Source organism: Suncus etruscus, chromosome X, assembly GCF_024139225.1.
Source record: "Suncus etruscus isolate mSunEtr1 chromosome X, mSunEtr1.pri.cur, whole genome shotgun sequence".
In the NCBI taxonomy this organism is placed as follows: domain Eukaryota; kingdom Metazoa; phylum Chordata; class Mammalia; order Eulipotyphla; family Soricidae; genus Suncus; species Suncus etruscus.
This window is the reverse complement of record NC_064868.1, coordinates 30,365,428-30,393,040: the sequence shown is the minus strand read 5'-3', so window position 1 is coordinate 30,393,040 and position 27,613 is coordinate 30,365,428. Positions and strand designations below refer to the sequence as shown.

At 39.5% G+C, this 27,613-nt stretch overlaps 2 protein-coding genes across 2 annotated transcripts in view; both read left to right on the top strand.

The window, feature by feature from the left end:
* DMD (dystrophin) overlaps nucleotides 1-27,613 on the top strand; it is a 2,686,579-nt gene that overhangs the window by 1,965,984 nt on the left and 692,982 nt on the right. The window lies entirely within an intron of this gene.
* Nucleotides 125-23,835, top strand: LOC125999359 (serine/threonine-protein kinase DCLK2-like). The gene is given in 3 exon segments (XM_049767430.1): nucleotides 125-2,711; nucleotides 2,714-2,746; nucleotides 23,633-23,835. Coding segments are annotated over 3 exon segments (2,823 nt in total).

The window sequence follows — 27,613 nt, the reverse complement described above, 5'->3', positions numbered from 1 at the left end:
GACAACTTCAAACCTGGACTCAGTCTAGGCAGGACCTCTGGTGCGACAGGACGCCCAGTCCAGCTGGGGCGTTTAGGGCCACTACATCGCCTTCCCGACCTTTCCACCCAGTCTAGTAGTCGGGATGTCAGACTCCCCAAATACTCACAAGCGGCCCTGTGCCGTATCACAAACACTCAGAGTCACCGTGATGACCAACACCCGAAACATGAGGGTTACCCCCTCGGAAGAGCATGATGACCGAAGACACAAGAAAGAATCAAAGAAAAGAGACTCTACCTCATCAGAGAGCAGCAGCTACTTGGAGCCCACCCCAGTACATAGTTCTCACTTCAGCTCCCAAGGCAAACTGAGTATTTCCAGCTCAAGTTCTGAGAAGACTCGTTCCCACTGCAACACCAAAGGCAAACAGAATATGTCCAACCCAAGTTCTGACAAGACTAGTTCCCACTGCAGCTCCAAAGGCAAACAGAGTATGCCCAACACAAGTTCAGAGAAGACTACTTCCCACTGCAGCTCCAAAGGCAAACAGAATATGCCCAACCGAAGTTCTGAGAAGACTAGTACCCACTGCAGCTCCAAAGGCAAACAGAATATGCCCAACAAAAGTTCAGAGAAGACTACTTCCCACTGCAGCTCCAAAGGCAAACAGAATATGCCCAACCCAAGTTCTGAGAAGACTAGTTCCCACTGCAGCTCCCAAGGCAAACAGAATATGTCCAACCCAAGTTCTGAGAAGACTACTTCCCACTGCAGCTCCCAAAGCAAACAGAATATGTCCAGCTCAAGTTCTGAGAAGGTTCGTTCCCACTGCAGCTCCCAAGGCAAACAGAGTATGTCCAATACGAGTTCTGAGAAGACTCGGAAGGCGAGATTTTATCGTAATGGGGATTGTCACTTCAAGGGTCTGGTCCTCACTATTTCCAACAACATCTTCAGCTCTTTTGATTCACTTCTCAGTGAGCTTACCCACTCTCTGTCTGATATGGTGAGCCTGCCCAAGGGTGTCCGCACCATCTACACTATCGATGGCAGGCACAAGATCACCAGTCTTGAAGAGCTACAGGAAGGTGAGAGTTATGTTTGTGCATCAAATGAACCATTTTGTCCAGTTGACTACAAGCAAAATACTACCCACGCCTTGTGTTTAAGTATCAAAGTTGAGACCTCTGAAGCCTGGGATTATACTTCTTCCTGGAGAAGTGAAGGGAAGGATAGTTATGATCTTACCACAGGAAAGTTAATCACTGTGATTTTAGGTGGAAAGAAACCTAGGAAAACTGTGAAGATCCTTCTAAATATGAAGACTGCCCATTCCTTTGAACATGTCTTGAGAACTATCACCAAAGTTGTTAGACCAGAATCAGGAGAGATCAAGAAACTTTTTACAATGGAAAGAAAGCAAGTTACTTCTCTTGAAGACATTTTTGGTGATGATAATGTTTTTACTGCATATGAGTCAGAAAAAAGCTCTACTCTCCCTGAGAACTCTGTGCCAGACAATAGTGAAAGCCTTCCAGAGTCATCTGGTGCTAGCGCTAGCTCAGTTAAGTACTCTGCATCCAGTAGTGCTGGAACCTCTTCAGAAAACAAACCACCTGCTTCAGTAAGTGGACCTTCGAGCACCCAACTTGACATTCTTACATCTTCAAAATATCCTGCTTCCACTTTAGCTAACCAACATACTTTGCCAGCAACTTCCCAAGAAGTTAAAAAGCTTTCTGCAGAAGATATATCTTCTTCCAAAATAAACAGCAAACCTGAATTTGATCATCTTGTGAATTCTGACAATATGAGTAGAAGAAACAGAGGGATTGAATTAACAGCTTTTCTTGATAAATACAAAATTGGGAAGGTTATTGGCAATGGCAATTTTTCAGTTGTTAAAGTGTGCACAAACCGAATCACTGGAGAAGAATTTGCTCTAAAAATAATAGACAAAGCTAGATATCACAGAAAAGAGCACTTGATTGGGAATGAAGTGTCCATATTACGCCGGCTGAAACATCCAAACATCATTAAATTGGTGCAGAACACTGAAACAGAAACACAGCTCTTTCTGCTATTGGAGTTGATCAAAGGTGGAGATCTCTTCGATTTAATTAGCTCTTCAGTCAAATTCACGGAGAGCGAGAGTAGTTCCATGTTGCGCGACCTGGCTGATGCCCTCCAGTATATCCATGGCATGCACATTGTTCATAGAGATATCAAACCAGAGAATTTGTTGGTATTTAAGCTTCCTAATGGAACCAAATCTTTGAAAATAGGAGATTTTGGACTGGCTATTGTGGTGAAAGGCTCCCTTTATGCCATCTGTGGAACACCAACCTATTTGGCTCCAGAAATTATTTCTGAAACCGGTTATGGCGTGAAGGTGGATGTATGGGCAACCGGTGTAATTACATATATTTTGCTCTGTGGATACCCACCATTCCAAAGTGAGAACAATAATCAGGAAGAACTGTTCCAAAAGATCTTGGCTGGAGATCTTCAGTTTCCAGCCCCGCACTGGGATAACATTACAGTCTCAGCCAAGGAATTGATCAGACAAATGCTTCAGGTTAATGACAAAGCTAGGTGTACTGCGGGTCAAATTTTGAGACACCCCTGGGTGTCATATTATTCCTCTAATAAGAGCCATATGCTTACTCAAGAAACAAGTCATCAAAAGTAGCATTTTCACAGCATGCTCCCCGTACTGATCAGCACCACCTCGGCATACCTGTCATTAGGAATAAGAATTCAGGTAAGAGACATAGTTTCTGTTGATAGCAAGGACAATACAGCAGCCTATCATGGAAGAAGCCTAGTCTTCCTCTTCCAACTGATGATCCCTATGGGTGGGAGACCATTATATGCATGGAATCTCTTGTCCTCTCCAAAACCATCAGCTACTGCGGGCAGTGAGCAGACTGGGGCATGACCTAGACTAAGACTAAGCTGCTGTTATATTACCTGGAAACCATTGTTACCACAATCTTTGCCATTATACTTCTCAATAGAGATATTCTTCCACTGTACATTTCATCCATCTTTTTTTGCAGATGTCCAAGTTCCTTTGTGCAACAGCAAGTCAAGACTGGCAAAAAAATTTTGGAAGCAGAAAGCACGCAGAAAACATCTCGGTGCACAACCACCCTATTTGAGAAGTGCTGCTGGGGCAATACACTCTAGGATGCTGATGGCAGCAGGCATCATTTCACTCTTTATGTGCATCCTTCTTTTATTACATGTGTATAGAAGGAACCACTAAAAATTATCCTTTGGATTTTTTAAGTTGAAGCTAATTGCATGCCATCTAGCCACAAGCCCCCAGTAGATTGTTCTACTGGCACTAGCAGCCACTAGCAGAACATGGAAAGGTCATGTCATATATCTGCCTTTGAGATAGGAGCGGTAATATGTTGAAGACAAGAGCCTATATGTGGTCAACCTGGCAAGAAGATGTTCCAAGGAAATATTGTTTTTAACCTAGAAAACTCTGGATGCCTTCAGTTTCTCCATCCTGCTGTTTTTCATGATAGTCACATATAACATATGTATTTGTGTGGTCTGCTCATCTTAACATTGGGGAGTCTATAATTCTACCATGTCTTTATCTACCTGCCTTTGACATGTACTAAACTCCATGATAAAAAAAAATTAAAAAAAATTGTAAAATACAACCTGAAGTGATGATACCGGTGTATATAATCATAAATGTGTTCAGGGCCAGAGATGTTGTTATGTGTATGTGTGAGAGAGAGAGAGAGAGGAGAGAGAGAGAGAGGACTAGGTTTGATTCTTAGCACATATGTGTGGGTAAAGCCCTGATAGAAGATCTAAAGATGAAATATCCTCAGGAGACTTTGAAGACCTCTAAAATTTTCCAGAGGGGAGTTCTAGATAACTATGAATGTATTAGGTTAAAAAGAGATAACCAATAACCTGAACGAAAAGGATATCCTAGAGATTAAAAGTACAATAACTAATGAAAATGTTACTTTAATTGGGATGCTTTATATCAGAACTCTTCTGGAAGAAAAACCAATAAAAATAAAAATATGCAAAGGAGAAAATTCTTCTTTGATAAACTGACCAAATAAAAATCATTAAGAAAAATGCATAAGAGAGCCAGAGGTTTAGGTAGTAGAGAAAGTAAGCTCATTGCCTTGTATGTGGCTATTTTACTTGAGTCCCCAGCACCACATATGGTCCCCTAAGCACTAGCAAGAGTGCTTCCTTAGTACAGAGCTAATAGTAAGCCCTGAGTTCTTCCTGGTATGGCCATAAAACAAAAAAATTAATTTCTTAAGAAATTTTTTAAGAAAAATTCAAAAACAACAGAAGTAAAGGAGATATTTAATAACTTAAATATCTGTATTTAAATATTTAATACTTTATATTTAACTTTTAAAACATGATTTTTATAATTATTCTTTTAAATATTTTAATTGAATTATAATTACAAAGTTACAAAGGTATTTGTGACTGAATTTCTGGTCTATAATATTCTTTTTTTTAATATAATTTTTATTTTGATCATAGTGGCTTATCAGGGGGGATTCTCATCTCCAAATTGTCCTCCCTACCCATCCGCTTTTGTCCTACCTCCCATTTCCTCTTCCCTCACCCCCAGGGCGGCTAGAATATGTGGTCCCCTCTGTATCTAACCTACTACTTAGTAGTCTTGCATCAGTTTGGTCTTGATGCCTCCCTTGTTTCCCCCTCTAAGTGGGGGCAGGGCTAGCTAGTTCAAGTTGTGTGGTTTTGTCTGAAAAAGAGAAAATAAATAAACTGGTATAAGAGTCTAATACCCCGAAAATGGGCAGAATCCTTCTAGAGGTTCTCATCATCGATTTGGGAAATGAATGAGAAAAAGAAGGTGAAACACTCCACCAGTACCAAAAGAAGTGTCAAATATCCAGTGAGGACTCTGGCTATATCGATAAGCACCACAAATAACAGATTAAAAAAACAAACAAACAAACAAAACAAACAAACAAACAAAAAAGCACGCCGTGGTCTTGAAATAAGAAACATGACGTAGCACAAAACGAAAGAAGAGAAAGGAAGAGAGAAAAAAAAGAAAAGAAAAAAAATAAGAATAATTGGGGACAACAATTTCAATAATCACATCCAAACAGAGAAATCGACCAAAATAGCTAGGTAAATAAAAATAATAATAACAATAATAAATGAAGGTAAGATATAATATATATATATATATATATAAAATATCCAAGGTTTTGTGTTTTTTGTATTTTTGTTTTTTTCCCTCCTGCCATGGCACAGTAAATATTGGGGTCATTCGAAAAGGAATTCACTTGCCCTATGCAATATGGGGTTTCTCCGTCCTTGGAGTATACTGTCATGGGATCAGCTCTAGTCTTTGCTCAGGATCATTGCTCTTCCGGTAGTGTTTTTGTTGTTGTTGTTGTTTTGTTTTGTTTTGGTGTGTGGAAGACCTGCTCTGTCCAGGTTGATACAATCAGAGCTCTGTGTTTAGAGGTCTCAGTATCTGTACAGATCCTGAGGTGAGACTTATGGTGAAGTCAGTCTTTGTGAATCTAGAGGTTCTGTTACCTCAGTGCCATTTTAATCCATCTTCTGTGGTTGGTGATCTTGGTATTTGCACTGAACCTAGGATGGCATCTAGGATAGCGTCTTTCTTTGTGCTTCCAGAAGCCCCTTTCCGTTACAATTGTCTCTACCGGACCTTTGGAACTGGGGATCATGCTTATTGTGCAGGTCTTAGCTCAAACCCTAGACTAGGGCTTTTTTATTGGTCCCAAGATGTATACAGTCTGGTCGTGGTTCTAGCAGCCAGTCATCTGTAAATCACGATCTTGGCTTTTGGACCTACCAAAGGGTGCCACGTCTTCTGGTTTTGTCTTGTCGTTAGCTGGTAAGGTAGGCTAAACTGCTCTAAGGTCAAGTTGTTCACATTTTCCTCATTGTCGGGATATCATGTTAGAGCTGGCCCTTGTTGTTGACCCTGCAGTATTAAGGCTGTCCCAGATGGTTTGTTTCTTGCAGCTGTTGTGAAGAGCTGTGCCGTTTCTATGTCTGGGATCCAGGGTTCAAGGCTGGATGAATGGTATCTAATCACCTGAGATCTAAGTTGATTCCACATGACATATTTTCAAGGTAGGAGATATCCCTGTATTGTAAACAACTATGAGTTCCTATCTCTAGTAGATAAGAGCTCTTTTTTTGTATGTAAGATTTCCCCTTTATTTAGTGTGTCTTTGCATGGGGAAATGGTGCTCCGTTATATTGTTGGTGTATTTGGGGTGGACAGAGTGGGTAACAGAAATAGGTCGCATACCCAGAAACGATTAAAAAAAAGGAAATAAAAGTGTATGTGCCCACAAATGTATATGTAGGACAAACATTTTAAAAAATAAATAAATAATAAAAAAGAAATAAAATGAGTTAGTGAAGTTTTTAAAGGACCAAAGTGGTGCAAAAGACTACTTTACATTTGGGGGAGAACAGGTAAACAGGTGGTGTATTACAGGTCTTATGCCTATGTTGGAAGTACAGTTTTTCCCGTTGCTTTTGGATTTTTCTTGTGGTGTGTGGGTTCCCAGGCATCTTCCAATCACACCCCCTGACCTTTTTCAGATTGGTAAAAATTTGTGGCAGGGAGGTCTTGGAAGAGTTCTTGCATTGGGGATACTACTGGACCTAAGTCCGGTTTCAAGAAACAGTCCACGTTAGGGGGAGATGGTAGGGAGGGTCTCGCAGCATGAGTCCACAGGGGAGTTGGCTGTCTTTTCTTGCAGGAGACGAGGTGTGGGTTTGGCTGGGTGTCCCCTCGCCTGAGTGCTGGGTACTGGTTCGTTGGGTAGGAGGTCGATCTTGATGCCTAAAAGATTAAGGACTGAGGGTGGAGAGTTTTAATATGGTGGGAGATCTGGATGGGATTGAGGGGTGAAGGGATAGTTGGATTTCCGGGGGAGAAAGGGGCAGGTATACGGGAGGGGTATGAAGGAAAAAAGAAAATACCGAAGAAAGAAAGGGAGAAGAGAAAGGGAAAAAAGTAAAGAGAAGAATAGAAGAGAAAAAAAGAAAAGAAAAAAAAGTAGTGAGAAGAAAGGAGAGAATTGCAAGGGAATACTGTTTTGGTTGAATGTGTTAGATGACTAGAGCCTGTAGTTTAGGTCTGTACGTCGCAGGTACTACTTTGGTGGTCTGACTGGTCACGTGCTTCAAATCCTAAATGAAGGTTTAACCTAGAGATAAAGTGTATGTTAAAGAGTTTTCTCGTGGCCATCTCGTAGTGCAAGCAAGGTATGGTATCTCGTGTGGTATCCCTAGTTGCCATCTTAGTTTGTCCGCCCTTTGTATCTAAGGGCACCTGTGGACAGAAAAGTTGAGAGGTTATTTAAAGTACAGTAAGGTAAAGGGATTAAAACGTAGTGTTATGGTATGTTGCCATTGCAGTCCGTGATTTCCCGTGGTGTTCTATACTTGTGTTCCTGTTAACAATCTCTAAGGGATTATTGTGGGCCTTTGTTGTAGGAGTCTGATTACATACCTGTTCTCTCTATTTTGCTGTTTCTGTTGTTGCTGTTTTCTTTGTGGTACAATGTGCAGTCAAGAGTTTGCGTTGTTCTTTTTCATGTATTTTGGACACTGCTCCCACGTATATGTTGACTATTACAGTGTTCGGAGTTTCTACCCTGTTAAACCCTGTTATATGATTGTTAGGTATTAGTTGTGTGTAAAATATATGTTCTAGGTATTTCAGAATAGTGCTACCATTTTGTGTTTATCTTTTGTCTTCTGACTTACTTCGTTTAACATAACATGATCTAGGTCCATCCACGTTGCTGCAAAGTCTGTGATTGTATCATTTCTAACTGCCATGTAATATTCCATTGTGTATATGTACCACATCTTAATGATCCATTCATCCGTTGTTGGACATCTAGGTTGGTTCCAAAATTTGGCTATTATACTGAGTGCTGCGATAAATAGTGGGGTGCATACGTATTTTGGAATGAATGTCCTTCCATCTTGTGGGTATATGCCTAGGAGAGCAATTGCTGGGTCAAATGGCAGCTCGATTCTGAGTTCTTTGAGCACTCTCCAGACTTTCCTCCATAGGTGTTGGACTAGGGGGCATTCCCACCAGCAGTGGATGAGAGTTCCCTTCATACCACATCCTCGCCAACAAAGGTTGTTTCCATTATTTTTGATGTGAGCCATCCTCACTGGTGTAAGGTGGTATCTCATTGTTGTCTTGATTTGGATCTCCCTGATGATGAGTGAGGGTGAGCATGTTTTCATGTGTTTGTTGGCCATCCTTCTGTCTTCCTCAGAGAAGTGTCTATTCATTTCTTCTCCCCATTTTTTTATAGCTTTGTTTGGTTTTGGGGGGCTCAGCTTTCTGAGTGCTTTGTATGCTCTAGATATCAGCCCTTTATCTGATATGTCGAGTGAAAAGATTTTTTCCCATTCTGTTAGCTGTCTTCTTGCGTTAAGTAGGGTTTCTTTTGCCATGCAGAAGCTTTTTAGTTTGATGTAGTCCCATTTGTTTATATTTGATGCTACGTTCTTGCCATTGGTTCTCCATTCTCAAAGACCTTTTTGATATATAGGTCTTCGAGTGTTCTGCCTATTTTATTCTCGATAAACTTTATGGATTTGGGTCTGATTTCAAGGTCTTTGATCCATTTTGAGTTGATTTTTGTATAAGGAGTAAGTTATGGGTTGATTTTCACTTTCGTACATGTGGTTTTCCAGTTGTACCAACACCATTTGTTGAATAGGCTTTGTTCCATTTCAGATTCTTGCCTCTTTTATCAAATATTAGTTGGCTATATACTTGGGGGTTTATGTCTGGGAATTCTGTTCTGACCCACTGGTCTGAGGTCCTGTCTCTGTTCCAGTACCATGCTGTTTTGATTACTATGGCTTTATAGTATAGTTTCAAGTTAGGTAAGGAGATGCCTCCCAGCTTCTTGTTTTTCAGTATTTTTTTGGCTATCCTGGGTCTTTTGTGGTTCCAGATGAATTTTGTGAATGATTGTTCTAATTCTTTAAAGAATTGTGTCTGGATTTGGATAGGGATTGCATTAAATCTATACAGAAGTTTGGGTAGGATAGTCATTTTGATTATGTTAATTCTATCTATCCATGAGCTAGGGATGTTCTTCCATTTCTTTAGATCGTCTTCAATTTCTTTCTGAAGTGTTTTGAAGTTTCCCTGGTATAAGTCTCTCACTTCTCTTGTAAGGTTGATTCCTAGATACTTGATATTTTTTGAAACTATCTTAAATGGAATTGTATTTTTAATCTCTCTCTCCTCAACTTCATTGTTTGTATATAGAAACGCTACTGTCTTTTGTGTATTGACTTTGTAACCAGCCACTTTGCTGTATTGGTTAATTGTTTCTAGGAGTTTTACTGTGGACTCTTTAGGGTTTTCGATGTATATCATCGTATCGTTGGCAAATAGAGATAGCTTGTGTTCCTCTTTCCCAATTTGAATTCCTTTGATTTTTTTCTCTTGTCGGATTGCTATTGCTAGGACTTCTAAGGTTATATTGAATAAGAGTGGAGAGAGTGGACAGCCTTGCCTAGTTCCTGATCTTAGTGGGAATGCTTCTAGTTTCTCACCATTGAGTATAATGTTGGCTGTAGGCTTTTCATATATAGCTGTAACTATGTTGAGGAAGGTTCCTTCTAACCCTATTTTGCTGAGTGTCTTTAACATGAAAGGATGTTGGATTTTGTCAAACGCCTTCTTTGCATCGATTGATATGATCATGTGGTTTTTGTCTTTCATGTTGTTGATGTGGTGTATAATGTTGATTGATTTGTATATGTTGAACCAACCTTGCATTCCTGGGATGAATCCCACTTGATCGTGATGTATGATCTTTTTGATGAAGTGCTGGATTCGGTTTGCTAAGATTTTGTTAAGTATCTTTGCATCTATGTTCATTAGTGAGATTGGTCTGTAGTTTTCTTTTTTGGTAGTGTCTTTGCCTTCTTTGGGAATGAGTGTGAAATTAGCCTCATAAAAGGAGTTGGGGAGGATTCCTGTTTTTTCTATGGTTTGGAAGAGCCTATGGAAAAGTGGTAGTAACTCTTCTTGAAATGTTTGATAGAATTCACCTGTAAATCCATCTGGGCCTGGGCTTTTGTTCTTAGGGAGTTTTTTAATTACATCTTCAATTTCATCTGAGGTGATTGGTCTGTTTAGGATTTCTAGATCTTCCTTTTCCAGTCTTGGAAGAGGGTGTTTGTCCAAGAATCTGTCGATTTCTACTGGGTTCTCTAGCCTAGTTGAGTATAGTTGTTCATAATATGATCTCATGATATGTTGTATTTCTTGGGGTTCTGTTGTAATCTCACCCCTTTCATTTGTGATCCTACTGATTAGGGTGTTTTCCCTCTTTTTTTGGTGAGTTTTGCCAATGGTTTGTCTATCTTGTTTATTTTTTTGAAAAACCAACTCCTGGTCTCATTGATTTTTTGTATTGTTTTCTTAGTTTTGATGTTGTTTATTTCTGCTCTGGTTTTTATTATTTATTGCCTTCTGGTTGTGGTTGGATTTCTCTGTTGCTGTTGTTCCAATTCTTTGAGGTGATCTTTTAAACTGTTGGTTTTGTTATTTTCCTGTTTCTTGACATAGGCCTGTATTGCAATGAGTTTCCCCCTAATTACTGCTTTTGCTGTGTCCCATAAGTTTTGACATGTTGTCTCTTCATTGTCATTTGTCTCAAGGAATCTTTTTATTTCTTCCTTGAGTTGTTCTTTGATCCAGCTGTTGTTGAGCAGCATGTTGTTTAATCTCCAGGTATTAGTTTTTCTCCATTGCTTCTTCTTGACCTCAATTTTAACCTCTGTTGCATAGTGATCTGAAAGGGTACTTCTTATGATCCTTACCTTTGTGGTCTTATATATGTTGGCTTTGTATCATATGACATGGTCTATTCTGGAGAAGGTTCCATGTGGGTTTGAGAAGAATGTGTATTCTGCTTTCTGGGGATGGAGGGCTCTGTATAAGTCTATTAGCCCTAAATCTTCTAATTTTTCATTTAGAGCTCTTATTTCTTTGCTATTTTTCTGTTTGGTGGATCTGTCCAGTGGTGATAGTGGAGTATTGAGGTCCCCTACTATTATCACATTTCCCTTCATGTGTTTCTCCAGGTTTGCCAGTAGTTGCCTCACATATTTTGCTGACTCTACATTAGGTGTATAAATATTGACCAGGGTTAGTGTTTCTTGATTTAATGTTCCCCTGATCAGTAAGTAGTGACCCTCTTTGTCTCTGATCACTTTCTTGAGGTTGAATACAATTTGGTCTGATATAAGAATGGCTGTCCCTGCTCTTTTTTGTTTTCCATTGGCCTGAATAATTACTTTCCATCCTTTTATTCTAAGCCTGTGCTTATCCTGTAACGGTAGGTGTGTTTCTTGCATACAGCAGAAGTCCGGTTTATTTTTCCTAACCCAGTTCTCTACTATGTGTCTTTTAATTGGAGAGTTTAGTCCGTTCACATTTAGGGAAATTATTGATAGGGAGGACTGTTGTACAGTTGTATTGTGTGGCGTGGTTGTTGTTACAATCGGGGGTTTGGATTGTGTAATTCTTCTCTGAGTAGGTCGCTTAGGATCGGCTTAGTTTGCACAAATAGTTCAAGTTCGTTCATATTTGAGAATGTTTTTAGTCTGCCCTCCCATACGAATGATAGTTTTGCTTGGTATTGGACCCTAGGTTGGAAATTTCTTTCATTCAGTCGTTCAAATATGTCATTCCACTGTCTTCTTGCTTGAATTATTTCAAATGGGAGATCTGGTTTGATTCTTATGTCCTTTCCTTTGTACTTGAGGGTTTTTTTCTCCCTTATTGCTTTCAGGAGTTCCTCTTTCTCTTTGTTTTTTGCCATTTGGATTATTATGTGTCTTGGTGTGGGCTTATTAGGGTCTATTTTATTAGGGACTCTCTTGACTTCCTGGATTTGTCCTGTTGTGCCTTTCCAGAGGGTGGGGAAGTTCTCAGTTATTATCTCCCTAACTACCTGTTCTTCCCCCTTCCCTATTTCCTCCCCTTCTGGTATACCCACAATTCTTAGATTGTTTCTTTTGTCCTTGTTCATTAGATATTGGATTTTTCCTTCCAGTGCTTTGCCTTTTATTTCTTTGTTGGTTTCTTGATCATTTTTTGATTGTAGTTTTCCTTCGAGTTCTTCGATATGCTTCTCCAACTTTGTGTTTCTGCTCGTAAGGCTTGTTACTTTGTCTTTTAAGTCCTTCACTTCTTTTTGTATGGAATTTCTCATGTTCTTTGACATTTCTTCTTTAATTTGGCTGATTCGTTCATCCATGGATTTCTTGTACTTGGTTTCTAGGGTTTCTTTCATTTCTTTTAGTAATTCTTGCATTTCCTTCCTCATGGCTGCTTTTAGGTCTTCTTCCCCTGGATCTGTGCATTTTGGTGGACTTGGAAACTTGATAGGGTTTGTCATGTTGTCTCCAGTTATTAGGGATCTCCTTGATTTACGCATAATTCTTTGTATTTAATGGTGTGTTTTGGAGTGATGAGGCTTCTAATTTTGGTCTGCTTTGGTCTCCTTCCTGAAGGTGTTTCTATAGGGTGCTGTTGGGTGAGCTTGTTGAACCTAGCTCTTTCTCCTCCCCTTTGCTACCTAGAGTTCAATCTTCCTGTAATAGGTATTGTTGCTTTTCTATTCCTTATTTCTGTCAGCGGTGCAGTTCCACTCCTGGCCACAATGGTTGCTGGCGCTGTTGAGCCTAGCTCTCAATCCCCCCACCTTTCCCTGGTAGTCAATGGAGCTCCGCCCCCTCCAATCCTCCCTTGAAGGGGGTTCCCTCAGACCAGCCCTTAAGGCTCTGCCCTCGCCCTTGGGGAGTCCCTGGTCCACTCCAGGGCCCAAGGGGGTGGACCGCTCTAGGTCACCTGAGGGTCCAGGTGGCTGGCCCAATCTCCCCGGTCTATTCGGGTCACTCAACTTACCTTTCCAGGCGTCCACCCGGGGGGAGGGACTCACCCGAGTCTCTCTTGGCAGTGCGCAGGGGTCCTGACGCTGGGCAAAGAAAGAGACTCACCCGAGTCTCTCTTAATGGCGCGCAGGGGTCCTGACGCCGGGCAAAGAGGGAGACTCACCTGAGTCTCTCTTGACGGTGCGCAGGGGTCCTGACGCCGGGCAAAGAAAGAGACCCACCCGACTCTCTCTTAATGGTGTGCAGGGGTCCTGACGCCGGGCAAAGAGGGAGCCTCACCTGAGTCTCTCTAAACAGCGTGCAGGGGTCCTGACGCCGGGCAAAGAAAGAGACTCACCCGAGTCTCTCTTAGTGGCGCGCAGGGGTCCTGACGCCGGGCAAAGAGGGAGACTCACCCGAGTCTCTCTTAGTGGCGCGCAGGGGTCCTGGTGCCGGGCAAAGAGGGAGCCTCACCTGAGTCTCTCTTAGTGGCACGCAGGGGTCCTGGCGCCGGGCAAAGAGGGAGACTCACCTGAGTCTCTCTTAGTGGCGCGCAGGGGTCCTGACGCCGGGCAAAGAGGGAGACTCACTGGAGTCTCTCTTAGTGGCGCGCAGGGGTCCTGACGCTGGGCAAAGAGGGAGATTCACCCGAGTCTCTCTTAGTGGCGCACAGGGGTCCTGACCTCTGCTCTATAATATTCTAACACAAGTCTCTTCACCATTGTTTCTTGACCAATTTCTCAATACACCAATTTGGTGTAGGACCCTCTAACAATGTACCCAGTTTCTTTTCTACCCCCATCCTGAATCTGTGGCAGAAACATTTCCCCTCCAATTTGATCCTAGTGATTCCTTCCCTAACTTAGTCCTCTTCCAGTCCTGTTCCAGTAGCAAGTTTCCTACTGAAGACCATTTCTTCTGATCTTTGTTTCTGTTGCTTTGCCATTTGATTTAACTTTCCTGGGAAGATAAGCAAAGACTTTAGTACTATGTTTTTGTTTTATTTATTTGGTTTGGGTGTCCATAGCTTGCAATCAGGATTACTCCTTCCTGGCTTTATACTTTATACATTTGTCTGTGCTCAAGGGAACATATGTGATATCATGGATTGAACCCAGATTGTAAGCCATATATGAGTTAAGTATTTTAACCACTGAACTTTCTCTCCAACTCAATATACCATTCATAATAATGGATAGAACAGGTAGGCAGAGATCCACCATGAAATGGGATGCTTCAGAAAGCATCCTTGGTGATGATGGGGGTGTATGTCCAAGGAGATAAGGGCTGGAAAAAAATCTGAAACAGATTTTTGAATGTCATGGGAAACAAGTTACTATAAATTTCACTGCATTGATTATAAAGAACCTGAAATTTACTTGATATTTATAACCTGTGAATTGGTACCTGACATCTGGATCTTCAAAGATCTGTAGTCCTCAGGCTAAAGCAAGGTTATGTTCTTTAATTAAAAAGGATAAATTACCCCAGAGATTTTATCCCAGGAAAATATTTTCTGGATAGTGGTGCTAAATGAACATAGGTTTATTAAGGAAAAATGAATATACATTCCAGACAAATGTGGCCTAATCCAGAGAGCTCCCAAATTAAAATAATGTAAAAAATGGTCACATACCCAAAGGTAGGATGCAGATATTTTTTAAAGTTGAGAGCCTCATGTGGCTCGGGAAGATGAATCTATTGGGTGTCTGTACCCTGCTGATTTATCTTGGGTTTTCTGTAAAATTAAGACTCACTGCTAAGGATTACAAATGAAAAATATTTTTTTGCTTTTGGGGCCACACCTGGTGATGCTCAGGGGATACTCCTGGCTATGCACTAAGAAATTACTCCTGGTTTGGAGGACTATATGGGATGCCAGGGGGTCAAACCACAGTTCATCCTAGGTTTGTTGCATGAAGACAAATGCAATACCACTTGCGCCTCTGCTCCAGCCCCACAAATAAAAATATTTTGAACTCTGAAGTATCTATATTTTCAGAGTGTTAGCAGAACCTTTGTTCCTGCTTTTTAATTTATCAGCAGAGGGCTGAATATTTGTATGTTTGCTGATAACTCTTATTTGAACTGGTGGCAGGATGATGCCTTTACATGTCATATATTTTTGTTGCAAATATAAACTTTATTTCCAAATCCCCCTTACTACTGACCTATCTAGTAAGACTTCTCATATTTCTTCTTCTTTTTTATGGGAGCCACACCCAGTGATGCTCAGGGGATACGCCTGACTATGGACTCAGAAATCATTCCTGGCTTGGGGGACCATATGGGAAGATAGGGAATGAACAATAGTTCCTCCTAGATTAGCACATTCAAGGCAAATGCTCTACCGCTTTCGACACCGCTCTAACCCAAATTCTCATTCTTCTACAGAGCACATCATATAATAGTCAGTATACATTTATTCAATTGCACATGGCAATTTATCTCTAATTTAGGTCACATGTAACCATCAAGAGGTTTCAGTATATAAAGTAGTGAAAACATGAAATGAAGGTAATCTAATCAACTCTGAATAAAACTTCATATCAGTCATAGATGCAACTTCTGTAAAATTCAGTTTTATTTTTTATTTTTGTATTAATATATTTACTTAAAAACCTTGATTACAAATATGATTGTAATTAGGTTTCAGTCATGTAAAAAACACCCCCCTCACCAGTTCAACATTCCCATCACCAATGTCCCAAATCTCCCTCATCCCCACCTCATCCTTACCTTGTATTCTAGACAGGCTTTCTACTTTCCTCATTCATTAATATTGCTATGATATTTCTCAATGTAGTTATTTCTCTAACTGCACTCATCAATCTTTGTGGTGAGCTTCATGTCATGAGTTGGACCATCCAGCACTTCTCTCGTTTGTCTCTGAGAATTATTGCAGATATGTCTTTTATTTTTCATTAAATCCATAGATGAGTGAGACTATTCTGCATCTATCTCTCTCCCACTGACATTTCACTCCACGTAATAGATTCCATCTACATCTATATATAGAAACATTTCATGACTTCATCTCTCCTGATGGCTGCATAATATTCCACTGTGTATATGGACCCCAGTTTATTTAGTCATTAAACAGTTGAAGGGTATCTTGGTTGTTTCCAGATAATGGCTATTGTAAATAGCTCTGCAATGAATATAGGTGTGAGGAAGAAATTTTTGTATTTAATTTTTGTGTTCCTATGTTATATCCCTAGGAGTGGTATAGCTGGATTGTATGGAAGCTCAATTCCCAGTTTTTGAAGGAATCTCCATATTGCTTTCCGTAAAGGTTGGACTAGACAGCATTCACACCAACAGTGAATAAAAGTTCCTTTCTCTCCACATCCCCGCCAGCACTGCTTGTTCTCGTTCTTTGTGATCTGTGCTAATCTCTGTGGTATGAGATGGTACCTCATAGTTGTTTTGATTTGTATGTCCCTGATGATTAGTGATGTGGAGCATTTTTCATGTGTCTTTTGGCCATTTGTATTTCTTCTTTGACAAATTGTCTGATAATTTCTTCTCCCCATTTTTGATGGGACTAGACTTCTTTTTCTTGTAAAGTTCCATCAGTGCCTTGTATACTTTGGATATTAGCCTCTTATCTGATGGTTATTGGGTGAACAGTTTCTCCCACTCAGTGGGTCGCTCTTGTACCCTGGGCACTATTGTTTGAGGTGCATAAGGTTCTCAGCTTAATATATTACCATCTGTTTATCTGTGATTCTACTTGTTTGGAGAGTGCTGTTTCCTCCTTAAATATGCCTTTAGTCTCAAAGTCATGGAGTGTTTTACCTATGTCTTGTTTTATATACCTTATGGTTTCAGAACTAATATCAAGATCTTTAATACATTTGGATTTTACCTTTGTACATGATGTTAGCCGGGGGTCTGTGTTTGATTTTTTGCACATGGTGAACCAGTTGTGACAACACCACATATTGAAGAGGCTTTCCTTGCTCCTTTTAGGATTTCTTGCTCCTGTATCAAAAATTAGGTGATTGTATGCCTGAGGAGCAATCTCAGAGTACTCAAGCCTATTCCAATGATCTGAGAATCTATCTTTATTCCAATACCATATAGGAATCATTCTGGAAATAACCGGAGTGCCCTTCAACAGATGAATGGCTAAAGAAACTGTGGTTCATATACTCAATAGAATATAATGCAGCCATCAGGAGAGATGAAATCATGAAATTTTCCTATACATGGATGTACATGGAGTCTATTATGCTGAGTGAAATAAGTCAGAGGGAGAGACATAGACACAGAATAGTCTCACTCATCTATGGAACTTAAGAAAAATAATACATTTTTGAAATAATTCACAAAGACAAAAGAGAGGAATGATGGAATTTCCAGCTCATGACATGAGCTCACCACAGAGTGATGAGCTCTGTTAGAGAAATAAATACATTGAGAACTATCTTAACAAAGTGAATGAATGAGGAATGTAGAAAGCTTGTCTGGAGTACAGGTGGGTGTGGGGTGGGGAGGAGGGAGATTCGGGACATTGGTGCTGGTAATGTTGCACTGGTGAAAGGGGATGTTATTTACATGACAGAAACCCAACTACAATCACATTTGTAATTAAGGTTTTTAAATAACAATTTTATAAAAAAAAAAAGAAGAGAAAGAAAGACAGGCAAGTACGATAAATATGTTGTAAAAATAAATGGGCCAGTGCATCGGATTTGAAAATTTTTCCAGTTTCTAGGCATTTCATCAATGACGGGTAGTTTTCACATCTAGAATACTAAGTTACATAGTAAAGACGACTATAAGTGATGGCTACCTTATGAAGTACCATCTGTAGCATTTTATGTATTGAAGTACTTTTCCTAACGAGAATCTGCCAGTGTAGGCTTTATTTAAGATAGATTGAATTAATGAGGAATAATAAGGAAGAAAAGACTAAGGGAAGAATAAGTAGGAAGAGAAAAATGCGAAAAAACAGAAAAGAAAAAAGACAGAAATGGTAATTTACAGAAACTTATTCATTGAGAGGGACCTGTAACATAAGCATATGGTGGGCTATTGACTGTTTCAGTGGTCAGAATTATCATATGGTTTAAATACTAGTAGAAGACAAAAAAACAAAAGGAAATGGATAAATTGGAGTATTTTATCAAAGCATTGTCATAATGAACACCATATATAGTATCTAGTATGATGAAGCACCAAGGCATAAAATTAGGTTGTCCACCTTATGTTTCAAAGAACGACTGTGCAAAAAGAAACTGAAGGGTTATTTTATGCCTGATAAAATTAAAGCATTAAAACATATTGATAGTAATCACTACAGTGGGAGTCACTGGCTTCCAATCATATTCTGCACCTGGTTATGTGGATAAATACATTAGGATATTATTATAGACCTTTGTAGTTAGAGGATTATTGCTTACTTATTCAATCTAAAGCACGGTTTTCATTGTTGCTGGTATCTTTGTGGTATAATGAGTAGTCAAGACTTGGTTGCCCCTCCTCTGCTTGAGACTTCTCCTTGCTATATGCTGACATCGACAATATTTGGATGTCTACCCTTTAGACCATTGTGATACTTTATGGAGTATTATATGTGTAAATGGTATATATTCTGATTACCTCAGATAAGTGCTATCATTCCCTATTTATCATTCTTCTTCTGACTTACATCATTTAACATGGTGTTTTTAGATCCATCCATGTTGCTTCAAATTCCATGACTGTATTATTTTAAACTGCTATGTAATATTCCATTGTAAGTACCACATCTTCATAAGCCACTCATTTGTTGTTGGATATAAAGGCTTGGGAGAAAAGGCTCTGGTATGGGGCCTCCCCAAACCCCATACCTGGCAAGAGCTGGTCTCCAGAATCAAAGAGGAATCTGGAAGCCATATATCTGCCCGCCCTCCTCCCCATGCACCTCCCCTCTAGAGTACAGAGGGAGGGGGGAACCTGAGGACCACTAAGTCTACCTGAACCCACTTCTGGCCATCTGAGCTGGCACCCAGGGAAGGCCTGGAGTCAGGGGAAAATGACAAGGATAGCTGGAGGCCTGTCAAGCCTTGCAGCACTCCCCAGGCTAGGGAGAAAGGGCTCTGGTATGGGGCCTCCCCAAACCCCATACCTGGCAAGAACTGGTCTCCAGAATCAAAGAGGAAACTGGAAGCCAGATATCTGCCCGTCCTCCTCTCCATGCACCTCCCCCCTGGAGTATGGAGGGAGTGGGGAACCTGAGGATCACTAAGAGTCCACCTGAACCCACTTCTGGCCATCTGAGCTGGCACCCAGGGAAGGCCTGGAGTCAGGGTAAAAAAACAAGGACGGCTGGGGGCCTGCCAAGCCTCCCATCACTACTCATGCTAGTGACAAGGGCCCGGTATGGCTCCTCCCCAAACCCTATACCTGGCAAGAGCTAGCTGTTTCCTAAGTTTTAGATTATTAGAGGAGCCATCTTGATTTCTGTTAATATGGGGGTGTACTGCAAAATTAGTCCATTGGTAAGGCTGTAGATTGCTTCTCACAATGTGCAGAAATAGAATTCAGGGGTTACAAGATAAGTGCGGCCGTGTAGCGTCCTTGTTGTCTGTAGGCTAGGCTCGCTCAGCAGAAAAGAGGGAGAGAGCATGGCCGCTGGTCTTTATAAGTCTCTGGGTTCCCAATCACACAGCAGGAATTGGCCCCACCTTCGTTGGCCCGGGACATCTTACTGGGTGTGGGTCCTGGAGAGATTACAGTCCTTGGTGTCTGTAGGCTAGACTGGCTCAGCAGAAAAGAGTGGATATTCTATTCTAACCCACTGCTCTGAGACTCTTTGTTCCAGTACCATACTGTTTTGATCACTATGGCTTTATAGTAAATCTTCAAGTTAGTTAAAGAGATGCTACCCAGCTTCTTGTTTTTCCATATGTGGTTGGCTAACGTAGGTGTTTTGTGGTTCCATATGATTTTTATAACTGTTCAAAGTCCTTAAAAAATGATGTCTGGATTTCGACAGGGATTGCATTGAATCTATATAGAAGTTTAGGTACTATAGTCATTTTGCTAATGCTGATTCTACATAACAATGAGCATGGGATTTTCTTCTATTTCCTTAGGGCTCTTCAATTTCTTTCTAAAGCATTTTGAAGTCTTTATGGTATAGGTCCTTCATTTCTCTTGTAAGGTTGATTCCTGAGTATTTGATATTTTTGGATACTATTTTAAATGGGATTAACTTCTTAATCTCTTTCTTCTCTACTTTGTTATTTGTATAGAGGAATGCTACTGGTCTTTTGTGTATTGACTTTGTAGCTGGCCTCTTTGCTGTATTGGTTGATTGTTTCTAGGAATTTTGCTGTGGACTCTTTAGTGTTTTTGATGTATGTCATCATATTGTCTGCAAAATGAGATAGTTTGACTTTCTCTTTCCCTATTTGGATTCCTTTGACACCCTTCTCTTGTCTGATAGATATTTCTAGGACTTCTAAAACTGTTGATTAAGAGAAGAGAGTGGACAGCCTTGCATAGTTCCTGAACTTTGTGGATATGCTTTAATTTTTTGTCATTAAGGATAATGTTGACTGTGGGTTTTTTTTTATAGATAGCTGTAACTATCTTGGGGAAGGTTCCTTCCAGACAATTTTGTTGAGTGTTTTCATCATGAATGGGTGTTGGATTTTTGTCAAATGCCTTCTATGCATAGATTGATATAATCATGTGATTTTTGTCTTTCATCTCGTTGATGTGATGTATGATGTTGATTGATTTGGATATGTTGAAACATTCTTGCATCCTTTGGATGAAATGTATTTGGTTATAGTGTATATTTTTTTGATGTATTGTTGGATTCAGTTTGCTAAGATTTTGTTGGGAATTTTTGTATCTAAGTTCATTAATGTCTATAATTTTCTTTCTTGGCGGAGTCTTTTCCATCTTTTGGAATGAGTGTGATATTAGCCTCATAAAAGGAGTTAGGAAGGATTGCTGTCTTTTTAATGTTTTTGAAGAGCCTGAGGATCAATAGTAGTACTTATTCTTGAAGTGCTTGATAGAATTCACCTGAAAAACAATCTGGACCTGGACTTTCTTTTTCCTTGGAAAGTTTCTTAATTACTGTTTCAATTTTCTTAGATATGATTGGCCTGTTTAGGCTTTCTATATCCTCCCTATCCAGTCTCAGAAGATATTTTTCCAGAAATCTGTCGGTTTCTTCTGTGTTCTCTAACCTAACTGATTATAGTTGTTCATAATAAGTCCTCATGATATCTTGGATTTCTTGATGTTCTGCTGTATTCTCTCCCCTTTCAGTTATCATCCTATTTATTTTTTTTCTCCTTTTTTTGTGAGTCTTGCCAGCGGTTCATCTATATTGTTTATTCTTTTAAAAAAAAACCTTGTTTCATTAATTTTTGTATTGTTTTTTAGTTTCTATGTTATTTATTTCTGCTCTGTTTATTACTATTTCTTTTATTCTGGATGTGTTTGGGTCTCTTTGCTGCTGTTTTTCCAGCTTCTTAAGATGTCTTTGTAAACTGTTGATTTTGTCATTTTCTTCTTTCCTGATGTAAGCCTGTATTGCTATGAGTTTTCCACTAATTACTGCTTTTGCTGTGTTCCACAGATTTTTAAATTTGTCTCTTCATTGTTATCCATCTCAAGAAATCTTTTTATTTTTTCCTTGATTTCCTCTTTGATCCAGCTGTTGCTAAAAGCATGTTGTTTACTCTCTAGATGTTGGATTTTCTCCATTACTTCTTTTTTAACCATCAATCTTGATAGATGCTGCATATTGATCTGATATGGTGCTTCTAATAATCCTTATATTTGTGACTTTGTGCAAGTTAGATTTATGTCCTAAGGCATGGTCTATTCTAGAGAAGTTACCATGTACACTTGAGAAGAATGTGTATTCTGTTTTCTGGGGGTGGAGGGCCCTATAGAGGCCCATTAGTCCTCATTCTTCTTGTTTCTCATTTAGGGTTCTGATGTCTGTGCTAGTTGTCTACCTGGTTGATCTGTCTATTGTTGATAATGGTATGTTGAAGTCTCCTTATATCATATTTCCTTCCATATGTTTTTTCAGGTTTGCGAGCAAATGTCTTACATATTTTGCTGGCTCAGCATTTGGTGAATAAATTTTGACCAGAGTTAGCCCTTCTTGATCTATTCTTCCCTTGATCAGTATATAGTGGCCCTTTTTGTCTCTGAACACTTTCTTGATGTTAAATGCAATTTGGTCTGATATAAGTATAGCTGTCTCAGCTGCTTTTTGTTTTCCATTGGCTTGAATAATTGATTTCTAGCCTTTTATTCTATGCCGGTTTCTATTCTGTACTGTTAGGTGTCTTTATTGTAGGCAGCAGAAATCATGTTTTCATTTTCTGATCCAACCCTCTACTATGTGTCTTTTAATGGGGGGAGTTTAGTCCATTGACATTTAAGGAGATTATTGACAGAAGGGCAATTGTATTTTGTAGGGTGGTTTTTGTTAATATTTAGTGTTTGAATTGTGTAATTTATCTCTGAATAGATCACTTAGAATCGGTTTGGTTAGTGCAAGTAATGTGAGTTCTCTTTTGTATCAGAATGTTTTTAGTCCTCCCACCCATATTAATGAAATTTTTGCCAGGTAGTGGACTCTAGGTTAGAAGTTTCATTCAGTAGTTTAAATGTGTCATTACATTGTTTTCTTGTTTGAATTGTTTCATATTGGAGAACTGTTTTGATTCTTATGTTCCTTCTTTGTATTTGAGGGTTTTTTATCCCTTATTGCTTTAAGGAATACATCTTTCTCTTTGCTTTTTTTGTTGTTGTTATGGTTTTATTTGGTTTGAATTTTTTGCCATTTGGATTACTATATGTCTTGGAATTGGTTTATTAGGGTCCATTTTATTAAGGACTCTTTTTGCCTCTTAGATTTGTACCTCTTTACAGAGGGTTGGAAAATTTTCTGCTAATATTTCCCACACTATTTTCTCTTTTTCCCCTATTTCTTCCACTTCTTGTATTCCTGCAATATATTGATTATTTCTTTTGTCTTTGTTCATTAAATACCTAATATTTTCTTCTAAAAATTTATACAAAACGATCACAAAAAATTCTAACATTTTCACATTTTCTTCTAATGTTTTACCTCATATTTTAATATTGGCATCTTTGTCATTTTTGTTTTTCTTTTTTTTTTGTTTTTTTTTTTTTGGGCCACACCCATTTGATGCTCAGGGGGTACTCCTGGCTAAGCGCTCAGAAATTGCCCCTGGCTTAGGGGGGTCATATGCGATGCTGGGGGATTGAACCGTGGCCCTCCTTGGCTAGCGCTAGCAAGGCAGACACCTTACCTCTAGCGCCACCTCACCGGCCCTGGTTTGTAGTTTTTCTTCAAGTCCTTCTATGCAATTTTCCAACTGCATAATTCTGCAATTATGGCTTGCTAAGACATTTTATATTCCCTTTAATTACATTTGTATAAATTATCACATCTTCTGTAGGAGTTCTTCTTTGAATTGGTTATATTGTTCATCTATGGATTGCTTAAACTCGCTGACTAGTGATCCTTTATTTCAATTGCTATGACATTAATTGCTACTTTTAGGTCTTTATCTATTAGGCTAGTGCATTTTGGTGGACTTGGACACATGGTAGGATTTCTCTCTATATTCCAGGGTGCTAGTGTCTTCCTTAGTTTACCTATATTTTTTTGCATTTGGTGGCTTAGAGTGCTCTGCCCTTGGGTTTCAGCCCTCCTTTGTCACCTATGGTATGGGGCTGAATCTGCAGTCACTAAAGGTTGGCCCTGCCCTCAAGTCTCCTCTCTCCCTTTACCTGCAAGAAGGTGCATGTTCCCTCTCTGTACCACCTTCCCCAACCGCGACAATGGTGGAGACAATGCTGGCTGAGATTGTGCTGGTCCAAGCCTAGATCAAATTTCCTCTCTCCCTTTACCTGCAAGAAGGTGCAGGTCCTCTCTCTGTGCTGCCTTCTCCAATTGAGACAATGGCAGAGCCACACAAATCTGTTTTATAAAAGGACTGGGAATGATTTGAAAAACTCATGCATTTGTCTTAAATTCTACAATAAAGCCTGTGCATAGAAGTGTTGATTGAAATCTGAGCTTCATCAGTAAAATCTGAAACTCGTTCTCATACATGAAGTACAAGAAAAGACCTAAAAAATGACAGGCCACTCCTGTTTAGTAGGAGGCATTATTTTTATGGAGAAGATCATTTCCTTTATTTTTAATTCTGTGTGTGTTGCCTTAGATAGAACCTAGGACCATGTCTATGCTAATCATGTACTCTACTACTTTCTCTAGCTCACAAAACTTAGTCTTCATGTTTCATTATATTTTTTTCTGATGACGACCCCAACAAGAGAAGAATGAATTCTCCTATCATATCCTACTTCCCTGGATAGCCATAAAAGGGGTCTGTCCCTTTAAGGGTAGAACAATTATAAGGGATACCCTGATAACTGTCATTTAGAGACAGTTGCCCTGGGGTATATAAAAACTCCCAACTCCAGTATTCCAGTAGGGGGTGGCTGTTTTTACCTCCTTTTTCTCCTAGATGATGGCTGCTTTTTCAGGACAGCTCCTCTGGAAGGTTGCTGTCAGACTACTGGAAAAACTGTTGGCTGAACTCATTTCTGCTGCCCTATTGTTCCTGATTTTCCCTCTCTTTTGGTCCTCTCTCTGACTGACTCCTTGCCCCCATTCCAACCTTAGCTCTCTCTCCCTCTTTCTTCATAGGGGTTGGCTGTAAGGCCTCTGGCTTCCCTACCATGCCTGTTCCCCTATTAAACTGTTCTCCAGAGAAACATTTTTTTTGTCCTGCCTACTCTGCTCTGGCAGGGCGGCCTCTGACAGTCCTATTCTTGAAACATGGTTATAGCTGAGTCAATATACCACTCAGGATGAGTTATTATAGAACAGTAACAAACAGACCAGAAATATAAAATTTCCCAGCAAAATGTACTTTTTTCTCATCTTGAATATGAATTAAATTTCTGATGGAACTCCATTTACTTAGTCACAAAGAGTTTAAGTTTGGTGACAATTGCATCTTGATGCACATTCAAAGAGGCAGGGAATGTGGCCAGCGACTTTTAAAGCTTCTGCCAGGAAGTAACAGGAACAAAAACCAGTTGCACAGTCATCCCAGAATTCAGTGGGGACTCAGCTGTAAAATCCTCTAGCATGAAAAGGCACTGAATGTTTGTGAACAATAATGCAGCCTTCAATAGTAGTTTTATGGGATTTGAAAAATATTGGAGAAAATGCCACTTTCTGAAGATCCATCCTCTGGTGTTCTCTCTGGATTCATTTCCACCCAACCATATCCCATACACTCAACCAGACTTGTCTTCAATGCCTGGGGTAGCTGGGTGATTTGTTAATTACAACACTGCTTAAGCCTTTTAATAAAGTCAGCAAATTAAAGAAAGAGCCCAGATAAAGAGAATGCTTTCCAAAATGTCATAATGAAATTAAGGTAATGAAGCACTTGGAGGGTTCTCCTCCCTTATTTTTGTCTAAAACTTATTCCAAGAAAGCTGGAAGAGAAATGGGGCCTGAAAGTAAAGAGAGGGAAAAATAAATTGTATGCCATTAGTTTAATTATAAAAATTCATTACATGAAGCCATGTAAGACAGAAAATAATGGAACTCTAATGGGTTGGCCGATAACACATTTACTAGCCTGCTCTCAGCTTGTAGTCATTGTTGAAAGGACAAAAAAGTAACAACTTTGGTATGTATTCCTCAAAGCTACTGAAAGATTAATCATTTGCAGTAAGCTGGAAAATGAGGGCCATTTTCTTAAATAGTATCCCCTATATGGAGTGTTACCTTCTCAAACAGTTGTTTGGTAATGTCAGAGGTTTAATAGATAAGTCTTGAAGTTAATGGTGAGAGGCTTTACTTTTGAAATAGCTTCCTTAAAAAATTTTAATGTTTCTATTATAAATCCATAAAGAGGTTTTATAGGTCATTTTAATTCACACAGGCAAGAAAGAAATTGTGTTTTCTTTTTTCTCAATAAAGACTTAGAGAAACAACAATCATTCCTGAGTAAATAGTTTTATGATTATTTTAATAAACTAACTATATTTTCTGCTATCATTGGAAGTGTCTTACTTTATTCTACACAATAATTTTTCAATTATACTATAATCATCAAGAACACTGTGCTAGGCTTTTTCAAAGTTCAATTATAGTACACTATCATTTCCTTTAAATTTGCTTATATTGAAACATATATTCCTTAATTAGATTGATCTCTGAATATGATTATCATAATAAATGGATTTTTTATAATGCTTCTTTCAGTGATCTGATCCTATGTCACCATTGACTAGTTTCTTCACCATGCAGAATAATTTTTTGCCACACTTAGCAGTTCTCAAGGTGTATTTCTGGCTTCAAGATCAGTGACCATTTTTGGCAGCGCTTGGACAACCCTCTGTTGTACTGGGAATCCAATCTGTGGTTGCCCATTTGCAAGACAAGTGTCTTAACTTAAGTACTTGCTCTTCAATCCATCTTTCAGTATTGTTTTTATTCTCATTTTGTCAGTGATGGAAAGGAGATAACAAACAATGGCAATGATATGTTGGTAAGGGTGATGGAGTAGATAGCCTTATATCCCTAAAAACGGGTATGCTTAGCTCCATAAAAACAGGTAACCAATGAACGGTTTCACAGAGTAGGAAGGTGATTTGTTTGCATTTCCAAAAGGTCCCATTATCTTGCAAGAAATAAACTGGTTTGAGATTCAATAAAGGGAGCCAATAGAAACATTATTAAAGAGTCCAAGAAAGAGATGATGAGGCCTGAATTAAGGCAGCAGCAGTGGAGGTGGAAGGGATGAATAAGTGAAAACAATATGATGCAAACCCACTGAGCAGGATCTTGCCACTTCCTCCTCCAGTCGAGCAATTTTATGGGAAAGGTAATTGTATATGCATGGTAACGCCAAAGAAAGGAAACTTAAGGAAGGTATGAAAACAAGTAGACCACAAAAAAGGAAGGGAGGAAGGGGGAGGAAGGAAGGAAGGAAGGAAGGAAGGAAGGAAGGAAGGAAGGAAGGAAGGAAGGAAGGAAGGAAGGAAGGAAGGAAGGAAGGAAGGAAGGAAGGAAGGAAGGAAGGGAGGGAGGGAGGGAGGGAGGGAGGGAGGGAGGGAAGGAGGGGGAATAAGATGATAGGAGGGTGAGGAAGAGGTTGAGGGAGAGGGAAAAGGAGAGAAAGAGAGAAAAATGTGAGGCTGGAGAGATAGAGTATATATAGCAGTGGGGCATTGGCCATGCAAGTAGAGTAACCATGCTGGGTTCCATCTGTGGTATCTTATGGTCTTCTGAGATCACTTCTGCTTGAAGTGATCTCTGAGTGTAGAGTGAAGAGTCACCGCTGAGCACTGCCAGGTGTGGCCCAACACCCTCCTCCAGCCTGAATATAAAAGAAAAAGTACTTGACTTAACAGATTTTAGACATATGAAGATGTGACCAAGGTTAATTTATATAACTTTGTGCCTTAAATTTTCTCTTCGGTATTATATCTCTGTGTTTTGGGTAGGGAGACTAGTTTTCATATCTAAGAACAATTGCTTGGTTGAACATAATCCTCACATCAAAACTTTACACTATTTTTGTGTTTTGTTTTGAGGCCACATCCATGATTAGGACTTGCCCCTGGCTTTGCT